We start from the raw sequence: 13,857 nt of genomic DNA, 5'->3' as shown, positions 1-13,857 counted from the left end.
TGGTTTAAAATTGCTCGTGATAATTAACGAAATAGTGAGACAACCCACAAACTAATTTCCCCAGTATAGATGTTCAGTCAGTGTCGTATATTAATAATGCGACATTCTTTTAAAGATACTATTTCTACTACAGTAGTTGTGTTTTCATTACTGTTGATAGTAATAGCTAACATTTCTTTATATTAAAGTCTTCCTCTGCTCTGAACCATGTGTGCAGAGTACAGGTGTATAAATAAACCGATAGCGCCATCTGGGGGCTCTGTGTCGGATCCCATGCGCATATAAAAACAAGTTTATTATTCCTATGCATTTTACAGTTTGCAAAAATGAAAAACAAACACAGGAAAAGGCTGTTGAACAAAGATATAAATATCTAGTCGTTGACGTGCACATGCTCAAAAATAAATCCATATGCTGATGACAGGCGCAGAGGGTGGTTTATCTGACTCATGACAAAAATGACTGAGCGTGAATATCCTGACATAAGAGAAAAGTATAATAGTTTCAAACATAATCTGGATTATACATCACCTTACTTTCCTTACAAATGCAAGGATGTTTTAAATACTTTTCAACCCTGGCATGGATAGTTTTGATAGTTGTAGCCTTTTATGTACATGTTAAATATTGTTATCTGATCAACCAGAGGGACAACAGATTTCACAGATAAAGTTAAAGAGACACAACGCAGTTTCTGTTCAGCACATTACAGTCATGACTTTCAACAACCTTATAATAAACACTATCACTGCTACATTAATAAAGGCGGCAAAGAAATTGCAAATAACCACATAATTTTCAAAGCAGCAATCCAAATAGAAATGGACATACATGTATTAAAACTAGTTCTTGAAAATGAACTAGTGATGATGAACATAACTCCATATGTAACATGTGAAGTGGATAACACCTTAATGACCCAAATTACTATCAGGTAATTTTCAAAACATCCTTTTTGGAAAATGCTGAACTTTAAGGTTGTATGCAAGAAAAGTTACAAATGTTTTTACTAGATGCAAAGTTTTAGCATGTGTTAATTCCAATGAAACAAAAGTCAAGGTGTACAATACACTGTTTACTTCATAACTGTTCCTGGTTTAACACTGGCTAAAAACATCTGTATATCTAAACACTAATACATTTACACTCGGGCAAAACAAATGCAAAACGATCTTTTCCCTTTGGAATGGGTTATTTCCCTTCAACGTAATTACCAACAAGAAATATTCTTTAAAAAGCAGTCAGAAATCCTCTAAAATGAAATGTTTAGCTAAGGCACACATACAAAACACTGAAACTAAATGGTTTCCCTTTGTGTCATGTTCAGCCCTCTGTGATCTGCAGATGAAACCCTGTAAACAGACAGAAGTGAGAATAAGAACCCCTAGATAATAACCTAGTAATGCATTTTGTTCAATAATAATAATTACTAAAATGAATTGTAATAGAACACAAAATTGTGGCATTTAAAAAAGAACACCCTACAAGGAAGAGTAAGAAAATGTACCTGTGGAGGAGAATCGCTACACCATCTCATATTGGTTGTTGGTGATATAGTGAGACAGGCAGCATGCCAAGAATATCCCAATGAGCTGAGGAATTGAATGCCACATAAAAGACATTATTAGGTGCATTACAGACCAGAAATATAAAAATAAAAAAATTAACAAAAAACTGGGCTTCACGAGTACCTGGAAGAATGCAATTCCAAAAGAAATTCCAGCAATAATACCAAGATTGGCCTCCATCGTTGTAGTCATCAGAGCGAAGCAGCCCTAACAAGAGGAGGATTCTTTTTATTGCAGAATTGCAAATAAGGTTTATGATTTTGTTGATTTAGGAGTATTCAGAAACGGTTCTTACCCGTTGATATACCACTGATGCAGCTGTTTTAAGATCCTTAAGTTCTGCAGATGTACAGTTTACACCAGCAGTCACGTTACAGCAGCTTTTGGGGATGCCCTGTTTCTTAAAGTAAGCAGTGTTTTCCCAGCTGGTGTAGTTCTTCTCTCCACAGCACTGCAGCTACAAAGAACAAAATATTGAATCCTCAAAACATTTAAGCAGATTAGTGAAGTTTTATGTAGTCCTGATGTTTTGTATAGAGATGTGACAATCCGACACAGACCTTTTTTTTTTGTTGAATTGGGTATCGTCAAATGGGACCAATCCAAATTCAATACTGTGTATCATGGTTGTTACTGTTTCGGTTGTAAGTATTATAAAAGCACCATAAATATGCTCTAAACGTTTTCATTATAGTACACTTATGACTCAAAAAAGTGAGCTTTTGTGCCGTTCTGCATTGAAGACTTTCATGTGAAGCCTATATATTGGTTCTATCTTATCTATCATGTCTGTTGTCCTATTTCTGTGCCATACATTCCAAAGAAATGCTATTTATAGTGTGTACATTCATGTAGTAATAACTATCACACATATATTATTCATAAGATTTTTCATGCATGTATAGCGCAAATAAGTAATTTGAAATTGTAGTTTGTTTGTTTTTTTAATTAAGATTTTAACCAGATGTAACATTTTTAACTCACATTCACTTAATTTTTATTGTACAAGATTATTGCTGGATATACGATTTCACTGGAACAATAAACAACAAGCAGTAAGTTTAAAAAACAAACAAATCAGATACAGCTTCAGGGTTTATTTCAAATCACATTAATATACAAACCTGTTTCCACCTTACAGGAAAAATGTAATTGTGCACTTTTTTTTTGTTATTATGACTTTATATCTCACACACACTAGGGTTGTCACCTGTCCAGGTTTGACCGGGATTGTCCTTCTTTATAATAACCTGTCCCGGGAAATGTATCCACTCTCCCGGGACACTGAATGTCCCGGTTTTCTAAAGGCTACGTGAGGGAGAGAGCGAGAGACCTTGCGTGTGAGTGTCTCATGAAGCGCATGTAAGACAGCATGTAAGACGACGACGACCCCCCAACTCCACATGGCTAATGCCAACACCAGGCGACCCACTATGCAAATGTTGCATTATGCACTATGCCAATTTTGTCTTCTGGGTCTAATGTCTAATAAACATTTTCACTTGTGAGCAAAGCGGTGGCCGGGTCATCGATATGTCCAGGTTCTTTATCAGACATAGGTGGCAACCCTAATACATACATACATATATAGTACTGGTATCAGATAGGAATCTGTATTGGCAGATACTCATGGTCACAGTATCGTAGTATCACAGTATACATGAAAAAGTGGTATCGCACAATTCCTAATTTTGTACTGCTTCCAGTAATACATGCTTACTGTTCTCTGGATCCTGTCCAGATCTTCAGTGTCTTCACCAGTGTAGGTTGATTCAGCACGTTTATAGCCATCTTTAAGCACTGCTTTAATCTAAAAAGAATACAAACATTATTTGGCTGTAGACAACAGATAGCAAATGAGTATGTAAAGATAAAAAAAAAATTTACCTCGTGTCTGAAAATAAAGCCGGATATACCTGCCACTATTTCAGCTAAGAACACAAGAATCAGGAACATGGCATACTACCAGAAAGGAAGGAGAAAGGGATCATGCTTAAAAACAATTAACAATAATGTTGATTGAAAACACAATGCACTTTCAACAAATAGGAGACAAAATACAGCCTGAATATCTAAAAATATTCAGATCTTTCAGAAAAATGGCTTGAAATTTTTGCACTTCTTTTACCAAACAGACAAAACCATAATTATATATAATACGCTAAAAATCATATATATATACGCTAAATTAAGCTGTAACTCAGTAGGGCTAGCTAGTCTGGGACCTGCACTATAGACCATAGGTGCGTTCCATTCGACCGTTAGTGGACTGCGAAGTGGACTTCACAGGGTATTTCGCCATCTTAAGTGAGATTCCAATCCGAAGGGAACGAACATGTTCAGTTCGAAGGGCACTGCAAACGGCGTAGGGAATAAGGGAACATCGATACATCACTTCACAGGAAGTGGAGAGGGATATCACCCAACTGTCATTGCGCGCCACGTCATCACCAGTCAGAGCGGTCATAAATAACGATGGACGAGTTTATGTATGTGTGTAACTAGCAAGTTAAAAAATATGTCCAGGTGGTGGAGCTACAGTAGGAACTTGACTCACTCGTTCAAGCGTCATGGCCAGAAGCATACTCTTACGAAGTCGTCGTCTTCGCTGTCTTCTTTCATATTCATTACGGATTATAAATAGATATGACAAAGTAAAAGCGGCGAGAAGTAGCTGAGGCTCAGCCATTTTTCTTTACTTTATTTACCTCAGCAGTGTTTACTATACATCAGTGCGCGGGAAGAAGGCGCACGAGACCGCTATGTAATTATGTGACCATTGATTAAAAACACATACACAGATAGTTGACCAAATAAAGTTCATTTTCATATTGCATGCCAATTACAACAGAGCTTCAATTCTGTTAATAGTCAAATAATAGCAGTAGTCAAGTGTATAAACTGTTTTTCATTATATTTATAGTTAGGCTACTTAATGTTTTTATTATTATTATTGTATAGTGTATATATTTTAAATGTGATATTAAATTAAAATATTAATGTAAGCCTATATCTATTTATGTTAATATCATAATCTGCGAAACCCCGTCGTTAACTTTCTTTGATGACGTTTGCAGGGCATTCCAAATGAGCGGTTATTTGTCAGCGGAGTCCACTTCAACTGATATACCGTGCTCAGGGAGTAGGGAGCAGTGAACACTTGTGTAGGGACCCTGTCGAATGGAACGCACCTCATAAAAAATGTTGGTCTGCACACATACGGAAAAGTGAAGCCAAAACATTTTGATCGCCCCCTGGTGGTTGGCTGCAATATAGGTCATAAACCCAGCCCTCTCCATGTAATTGAATGAGACCAAAAAAATAAATTACACATCAAATATTAATTTATATTATTTTTAGGTTGTATCATGCTGACAGGTTCAAGTGTTCGATTTAGTTAGTAATGTTATAAAAACCGGGTGTAACATGATTTACAGCTATGCTTGAATCTGTGGGAGGGGAAGTATGTGCGGGACCTTGATACCATGGGTCCACCTCAGGATCACTCTTGCGAAGACTCTGGCTCCAAATTATGTAATCAGTGCAACATGTCAAAGGTTATTTATGGAATGTTTTGGCTTCATTTTTCTCTAGTGGAAGGAAGTGAAGAAATGTCACCTATCTTTTTCTTTTCTTCAGTCTATGGTCTGCAGTAATAAACAAAGAAAAACTTTTTTTTAACAAGTTTGTAGGTTGAAATGACCATTTAAAGGTGACATTACGGTCATTTTTCTTGATAGGTCAATTTTAATGTCATATGAGGATTATCACTTAAAGGGATAGTTCACCCAAAAATGAAAATTCTGTCAGTATTTACTCACCCTCATGTTGTTCCAACCTTGTAAAACCTTCGTTCATCTTCGGAACACGAATTAAGATATTTTTGATTAAATCTGAGAGCTGGATCACTCCTCCATAGGCTTTTAAGGGATTGAAACTTGCCAGCCCCAAAAAGTTATTAAAGACATCGTTAGAATAGTCCAAGTGACTACAGTGGCTCAATCTTAAGTTTATCAAGCGACGAGAATACTTTTTGTGCGCAAAACAAACAAAAATAACGACTTTATTTCAACTATACATTTCCTTCTCTTTGGGCCTCTAGTTAGTTAACTTAGTGTGATTCCGTAGAGCTACGTCACACGTAGGCTCACTTTTGGCCGACGCTGGTCATGTGTGTGATGCGTGTGACGTACAACAACAGAGGAACTGCGTTATATCACTAGTGAACTGACTAGTGGCCCACAGAGAAGGAAACAAATCGTTGAAATAAAGTCGTTATTTATTTATTTTTTGCGCACAAAAAGTATTCTCGTCGTTTGATAAACTTAAGTTTGAGTCACTGTAGTCACTTGGACTATTTTAATGATATCTTTAATAACTTTTAGGGGATGGCAAGCTTCAATCCCTTAAGAAGCCTATGGAGGAGTGATCCAGCTCTCAGATTTAATCAAAAATATCTTAATTCGTGTTCCGAAGATGAACGAAGGTCTTACGGGGTTGGAACAACATGAGGGTGAGTAAATACTGACAGAATTTCCATTTTTGGGTGAACTATCCCTTTAAGCCATCTAAGTGTACCCTATTCATAAAATGTGCTCCAACTACTTTTTTTTTTTTACATTTATGAAACTTGCTTTATTTATTTTAGAACGTACCAGCTTTAGCATCCATGGACTTCCACGGCAGGTCGCGAAGCAACCGAACAATCCGAAGATAATGATGATGGCTCCGGTCCCAATGAGGACATATGGTGCATTAGTGCCCTTGCCTGAACTCAGCAGGAGGTCAAACTCCAAATTAACCTTTCCCCATACTCCAACAGCCAACAGGATCACGCCTGTGAACTACAAATAAAGTTAAAAACTCTTAGACATATTCAACACGTGTTTATGGATTTGCCTGAGGGATTACGGCATCGTGTCTTGCCCATCCTGATTCTTGATAACACCCATGTAACCTAGTAATTTCAGCTTCAAAACTCAGACAATTTACAGAGAGAATGAAATAAAATCAGGGAATGCTCAAGATCCCTGACAACTGTTGTTAGCAAATATGAGCCTTGACCTATTTAGAAACTGGTCAAAATAAATAAAGTAAAGTAAAATTTTCTTGGGTAGTGCTTTTCTTCTTTACATAAAAAATCATGATGTTGGTGTTTATAATATCTTAATGTCTTCATGTCACATTTGGCAGATTAGAGCTTGACTATAATAGTTATACATTTTGTGACTCAAATCAAGCAGTTGAGATTTGCTATACATTGCGTTATGTATGTATATATATATATATATATATATATATATATATATATATATATTGTGTGTGTGGGTAAAGTTGGATACTTTTATACCAGACCTTATATATAGAGCTGTGTGATAATATAGTTTACATTTTGTGATTATAAACAATCAAGCACTTGAGATTTGTAAGTATATAGTTGCTTAACGTGAATATACTTTATGTATGTGGATACAGTATAGTTTTATAATGCATATTAAAAACGGGGTTACATTTTCTACCATAAGCAACTGATTGCGTCTAAGACTAGCCTATTACTTTTCTTTATCTACTTTCCTTTCTCAGCAGGGGTTATAAACATGACCATCTGTCCCCTGCCTGCTGAAAATCACTGTGAATAGCAATAAATAGTCGAGATAAAAGTGATGCATAGGGCTTCGCACCCATTTGGGACACGTTTGATGAACTATTATTTATATTAGTTTCCCTATTAAATATTTGAATAACGTTAGTTAGATCAATAATATTTGAACATCGATCAAAACAGCTGTGACTCTAACGGTAACGTTACTTCACAAAGTACAAAAAGGCTGAAAAGTTCCATAGGTCTTCCTCTGGAATAAATTATAACTTGTATCCTAAAATTAAGTTTTACTCTTTACTTTTGATATATTAAATATAAAATGCCGGAAAAACATCAAATTAATCGACACATCTTAAACAAGCTGGTAAACAACGGTCGTCGACGGGATGTAACTTATGCAAAGTATTTTGCTAATCAGAAGTAAATAAACAACTAATTAAAACATATAATGACATCTTGTTTTAGTAAAAGTAAAACGTATCTAGTTAAAGTCTAAATTAGGATCAAACTAAGAGTAATACGTGAGAGTTGGCTGAGCCCATTGTTCAGAGTGAGTTAGCTGTGCAGATGTAACGTTAACGTTAGCCGTCTCAAGCTAACGCAAAGCTGATGAAAACACAAACTCACCCAAAAAATCAGACTGTACGAGATGAGAAACGTCTTCAGACACGTTATCACGGGTTTGGTTTGCAAACGTTCGGATGGAGGGGACATTTCTGCTTTTGTTTTCCCAGCGGATCTGGCTGGCGACAGGATTTTTCGATGGAGAGTGCTGGAGGAAAAGTTGCGGATTGGAGTGCGAGACTGTGGGTTGGTAAAGTTTTGTTTAGGAACTGAAGGGTGAGGATGGGGCTGTGGAGTCTTTTCCCGACAGGAAGTCCGGATACCAAGATAAAAGACACGGGGGATCTAATCTGGGAAAGCTATAAATATAACATTAAAATGGACATACATTTATAAAAGAAACAAACATAAAAAATATCAGAACAAATTTTGTTCTCCGTTTGAATTGATTCTGATAAAACTTAACGTTAAACACTTGCAAATTGGAAATCAAAGCCTAATACAAGCACATTTTCCCAACAAAATTCATTTACAGCAATTATTCAAAAGTCCAAAACTTATCTAAAGAGTTCATGCATTAGGCTAAAACAACAACAACAACAACAACAACAACAACAACAACAACAACAACAACAACAACAACAACAACAACCTGCAGTCATTGTGGAACCAGCAATAAAACAAAGTAGCTACGCATAACAGCGTAGCAAAACGAGTTTTATCAATGCAGATCGTATTTTTTGTTACTTGGATAATTTTAATGTTAAATATTTGATTGGGATTTTTTTTTAAATCCTTTAAAAATTAACAAACAAAAAATGCATGCTGACATCTATAATATAAATAAATCATCTCCCTCTATCCGGTTGAACTATGTAGAAGGACAAAGAAAGAAAGAAAGAAAGAAAGAAAGAAAGAAAGAAAGAAAGAAAGAAAGAAAGAAAGAAAAAAGAAACAAACGGTGACCCATTTTCAAATGAGCTATATGCCTACTTATCCAAAAGTGAAATCAACATAAGGGCTTTTCTTGTCTTTAACAAGTTTCAATGATTTTACTAAGTTAACTCTCCCACTGGTTAAAGTTGGTTGGGCTTAAGTTTAAATCACGTATCTATAAAAACTTCCAAAGTGACAGTAGGATGTTAAGAACATGAAGAAGTCTAAATCCTTGTTAATCCTCACTGTCTGGGAAATGAAATTTTTTTTTTGGTCAGGGACAGTTTAACAACTTTTCACCACGAGATGGCGCTATAAGACAAAGACGTGAATGTGCCACGCAATGCGTAAGTAAACACACCGTGACCGCGTGCAAATTAAAGGAATTGTTTATGATTGGGCAGAAATTCGTCTTCTTCGTAAAAATCCACATTATGTTGTTTTATCTCGCTTTAGGTAGATTTTGCGTTTCCCTGTGTCTTTTATAATTCCCTGTAGCAGTCTTCCAAATCAGGCACATTATTCACATGTCATAGTTTGGTTATTATTAGCAGATATCTTACACGTGGTAGGTTATGTTTTTAGCTCCGAACTAAAAAAAGAGTAGACCTATGTTACAAAAGGGTTAGAGGCTAGCATGGGATTTCTTACAATGGTAGTTGCTATGATTGTTTTGATTAAATAGTGATTTCAACCAAGCAAGTATTTGTAAGTGAGTAGCTATTTATTTGTTTATTTCTTATAAAAATATATTTTCATGATTTATCACATTTTTTTTCTTTTGTCAAATCAACTTAGATAATTAATGTGGTTCAGATAATATATTTTGAGTTTCTGTTGATTAAACTAATCTCCTTTGTTGTATTAACTTAAGTTTAAACCAATGATTTTTTTACTCTGTAGGCCTACATGGTTTGAAAGGTTTATGTGGCTTTTTGTAAAATATTTTGTAGAGATTATTTTAAATAGTTTTTTTTTGCTCAGACTAATGCATTTGGCTAGTATTTCAGCCCAATCAGAGAATGAATGGAGCAAATTTCACCTGCTGGAGATCAGATGACTGAAGTGAGTAACCATCAGCCAACAGATGCTGAAGAGTAAAGTGGTTTATCCTGGATATGTGGTAGGTAAATGCTGTGTTGGAACATGTTGAAAGTCCATGGATGAGTGCTTTTGAAGTGTAAACATAAGGCATCAGAATGGTGAGCTAATGTCAGTTAGCGTTTAAATCTTTATACTGCAGTCTGCTTCAGTCCCCAAACATCTTCCAATGGGGGAATTGGAGCATGAGAGGGATGGCTAACCACACAGTGCTGCAGACAGTCAGTAAAGGGCAATATAGCAGTGAATGTCTGTGTAGGTATATTTATGTGTATGTAGAATCATATGCATTTACAACCTGTCACTCACATTATATCACAGCAATAGAAAATCCCAACGATCCAATCAACTCCCATAGGACAAAATCAAGTCCAGCCCTACATTTTTGTTCTTGTTCGAGAAGCTGTTTTACTCTGATAGCCTACACGTCTCAATGTGGATGGAAATAACTATCGGAACCTGTTTCATGCATGCCTACTCTAAACAAAATGTTACTGCAGTTTAACATACATTGTTACTGTCGGCCCCAGAAAATACATCCCAATATATGTCCTTAAACAAAAGAAAGGCTGTGCATTGTTTGTGTATTTAATTATTTCTGTATGTATCAGGTAACATTATGAGAGATCCTTTTTCACTCTGACTAAATTAAATTAACAGCCATTTACCCAACACTAATGGCTGTAACATTTGGTCATGGCTGAGTGAGAGAGCCTTGAGTATGTGTTTGTGTAAGCATGCACGGCTTGGGGAGTTTAAAGATCCATAGCCACTTTGTAGAAACACTGTCCTTAAAGCTTCCTTTTGGCTCCACACAAACAAATCTCCCTTGTCCTTTCCCTCATTCTTCTCATGCTTCCTTGATTTCTCTCACACTGCACATGGTTTGTGGAAAAACAGGAGTCCTATTTTGTCCTGTGCTAGGACTATAACGTCAGGTCTCTTCTTTATACCTCGCTTCAAGGGTCCACTGCTTTGCGCTGTTTTGTGTGATGTCTTTCCCCGTGAGATTTTATGTGTGAGAGATTAATTTGCTTGCGTGATTGGAGTTTTTCATGGTTAATTAAGTTCATCGAAAGTTAATTAAGGAAACAATGCTTGTCTAGCTATATATTTATCCTTTGAAGAGAGCAGCTATTTTATGAGAAACTGCAGTAAACTGCAATAAGCTCTCCTCATTCTGAACTTGACACTCTAAGCTCTCGTCTATGGATGAAGATAAAAATGAACTAGAGACACAAGAAAGTGACTGGCAAGAATTGGGCAATCACTCTTTTACAGTGATTTCTTAGGTTTAATTCTGAAAGTCAGTTTGTGTAGGGGCATATATTAAAGTCTTGACTACAATTTTTGGGACTATTTCCTTCGTTATTGGCCACCAAAATTATGCTGTTAATTTGACATGTTGACTATAGCGTCACACTACATGGGGTAAGTTGTCACTATAAAAAATATATAACAATACTGAACGAATGCACATACAAGTGCCTTGTTTATTAGTTGACTCCTGTCTGAATGTATGACATTGTGGTTTTATGGTGTTTTCCTGTTTACTCAGCAGATATAGCAAAAAATATGATGATATTGGAAAGTTTGGAGGGTAAACCTATTACATTTAAACTAGTAATGTAACGAAATCCACTGCTAGAGAAACTTTTTTTGTAATGTCAATGTTATGCCAGTCAGTGTCTTCATAATGTGGCAAAATGAACAACCAACTAGTGTAAATATGTAGACTATTTAATGAAGTGTTGTCTAATGCTTCATGGTGCAAGACACACAACCAGTAAACTCTCCTCCCCCGTGACGCACACTTAGCCGATTGCCCATGCAAGACACCATGGCAATTTATAGTCCTTTTAAGGGGCAGTTGAGTCTGTAATTACCATAAACTTATATTACCACACCAGGCCACCAACACTTGCTCTCTCTCTAAAATGCTAGGCTATAATATTTAAAACGACATTAAAATCGATGACATTGGACATATGGGGAAAACAAACGGATTGTGAAATGTATTTAAGTTTTAGAAGCCTTGTGACTTGATTGCATTCGCGGATATCAAGTCTCCCGCGCGCGCAAGAGAAGCGCACAGTCTGCCGAGAGCGCGTGAGTAAATTCGCGTGCAGAAAAGAAAATCCCTTAGATCTTTTATCATTACGCACGTGTTTGTGGGCGATTATCACCGAAAAGGAACCGGACAACTCTTCAGGTGTAAGAAGCGCCAATCTGAGCGCATAACAAGCCTGGATTCCTCATTGTCGCGTTTCCAAATCTGTTCGCAGGGACTATCGTGAAGTGTACGGGGAAAATGGATCATTAAAAGGCACTATCTTTGTCTGTCAGTTGACGTAAGTGTGGACGGAAAGGCTCGTACAGGAGATGGCAGTTCCGATGACTTCAGGACTTTGGTTTGTCGCGCTCACCGTGGCGAGTAAGCAAGCAGCTCTTTTTTCCATTGGTGTGTGTTACTTTCAATGGTCAAATGCTTTATTATTAAAATTTACGCTCTTAACCTCTATTTTATATGGTTACGATTAAGTCTTAAATGTGCTCAATTTTTTTTTTTTTGTATTTAATTTTTTGGTTAGTGAAAGCGTGTTTTTTTATTTCTGGTCAAAATTTGTCGGTCAGAAATTGCCCTATAAGATAATTGAGAACAATAATGTAGCACATTTTTTGGTAATATTTAAATATATTTTCCTCATAAGCAACTATGAGGAAAATGCAAAAATAAATAAATAAATATTTTAAATTTAATTAATTTTATGATTAAGACTGATGTACAACGCTCTATTGTGGATCAATCATTTGACTGATGAAATGAAATTATGATGGGCATCACGAATATGAGACAGATCTATTTTTATATTGAATTAATAATAGACCTTACATAATATTATACTAAATATGCTAGTTGGCAGGACAAGCATTGCTTTCTTTTGTTAAGTTTTTACAGACATATTTTTTCAGAAGGGAAAACAAGAATTAAATGGCTCTGGGTATGTGACTATTTACACCAGACATGTAAAATATTCACATGACATATCAAAACAGTCAGCACTTTCATTTATAGTTGACAACTCTTTTTAAATTAAATCAGCAAGTGTCTTTAGATCTGTAACCAGTGGGATTAAAGGGGTTAAATTGGGTCAGTCCATATGTTCTCTGTGCCCCATAGCTCAGTTCGATCACAGATCCGTTTCCAACTGTGAAGTATCACGTCAGTGCCCACACAGCAGTCTTTTGTGAGTGCAGTTTAATTGAGTACAAATGATGAAGTCTTGACTTTTAATCATTTAAAATTATGATCAGACTCGCACTGAACATTTAAATAACTATAAGATTATTTACAGTTTGGTGACCACCAAAATGGTACATGGTCATCATGCATTTGCATGATCCTCAAGTAATAGTGCAGGTAAACTTGAGCAAATGTACAATTCAGTATTAGAGTGTCTTTTTCAGTCAGTTTCAGGGCATGCATGGTAATAGCATGTGTATGTGTGTGTGTGTGTGTGTCTTGGTTCTTGAGGCAGGCAACTCTGATTAGATCTTTTGCTCAGTGAGTCAGAGTTGCAGAGGGTATGAGAGGGATGCGCGTACACACACATACAGAACTTCAGAATAGCTTGTTTCTGTAGACAGCTTGTTTTGAATGCATTTCTTGCACTGCTTTCTTTCCACATGCACTATGAACAAAACTCCTTTGAATGTATTTATTCATTAATTGACTTGCTTTATTGCTTAAACATTCCGTGTACAACCTCAAATCCAGAAAAGTTGGGATATTTTGTAAAATAAAATCAAGAATCTGTGAGTTGTTAATTCTCTTTTAACTGATTAAAGTACACAGAATAGATTTCCAATGTTTTCACTGAACAGCTTTATTGTATTTTGTAAATATATCTTTTTTGATGACTGCTACACACTCCAAAAAAGATGGGACAGAGGTAAAATAAAAGTGATTAGCTTATAGAATATCCAAGTTAAACATTTTTGAAACCGTCCAGAATAAGTAGGTGTATTGGTAGTAGGTGAGGGGATTTTGATTAAGTGTAAAAGGAGGATCTCAGTCTTTGCAAG

At 36.0% G+C, this 13,857-nt stretch overlaps 2 protein-coding genes across 4 annotated transcripts in view; one reads left to right on the top strand and one right to left on the bottom strand.

Moving 5' to 3' along the window:
- Positions 1-251: 251 nt before the first annotated feature.
- On the bottom strand, positions 252-8,045 carry tspan6 (tetraspanin 6). Its single transcript, XM_077247832.1, has 8 exons — positions 7,798-8,045; positions 6,224-6,412; positions 3,456-3,530; positions 3,289-3,378; positions 1,864-2,025; positions 1,692-1,775; positions 1,508-1,592; positions 252-1,352 (listed from the first exon to the last, which is right to left on the bottom strand). The coding sequence occupies exons 1-7, from the start codon at positions 7,882-7,884 to the stop codon at positions 1,524-1,526; spliced, it is 756 nt and encodes a 251-aa protein (XP_077103947.1). The 5' UTR covers positions 7,885-8,045; the 3' UTR covers positions 252-1,352; positions 1,508-1,523.
- Positions 8,046-8,959: 914 nt separating this feature from the next.
- The window catches only part of chrnb5b (cholinergic receptor, nicotinic, beta 5b), a 33,742-nt gene continuing 28,844 nt past the window's right edge, over positions 8,960-13,857 (top strand). Inside the window, exons 1-3 of one of the 3 annotated variants that reach the window (XM_077247829.1) lie at positions 8,960-9,017; positions 9,655-9,793; positions 12,057-12,205. In XM_077247829.1, coding sequence (XP_077103944.1) covers positions 12,154-12,205 — 52 coding nt within the window. In that variant the 5' untranslated portion in view covers positions 8,960-9,017; positions 9,655-9,793; positions 12,057-12,153. Of the gene's footprint in view, positions 9,018-9,228; positions 9,239-9,654; positions 9,794-12,056; positions 12,206-13,857 lie in introns of those variants that run through there. The other 2 variants (XM_077247831.1, XM_077247830.1) reach the window with 2 other exon arrangements.

This window comes from Siphateles boraxobius, unplaced genomic scaffold (assembly GCF_051911475.1).
Source record: "Siphateles boraxobius isolate OS27281-9 unplaced genomic scaffold, OSU_SipBor_1 3, whole genome shotgun sequence".
NCBI lineage: Eukaryota > Metazoa > Chordata > Actinopteri > Cypriniformes > Leuciscidae > Siphateles > Siphateles boraxobius.
The sequence above is the reverse complement of the archived record's forward strand: the minus strand, read 5'-3'. Positions and strand labels throughout refer to the sequence as shown.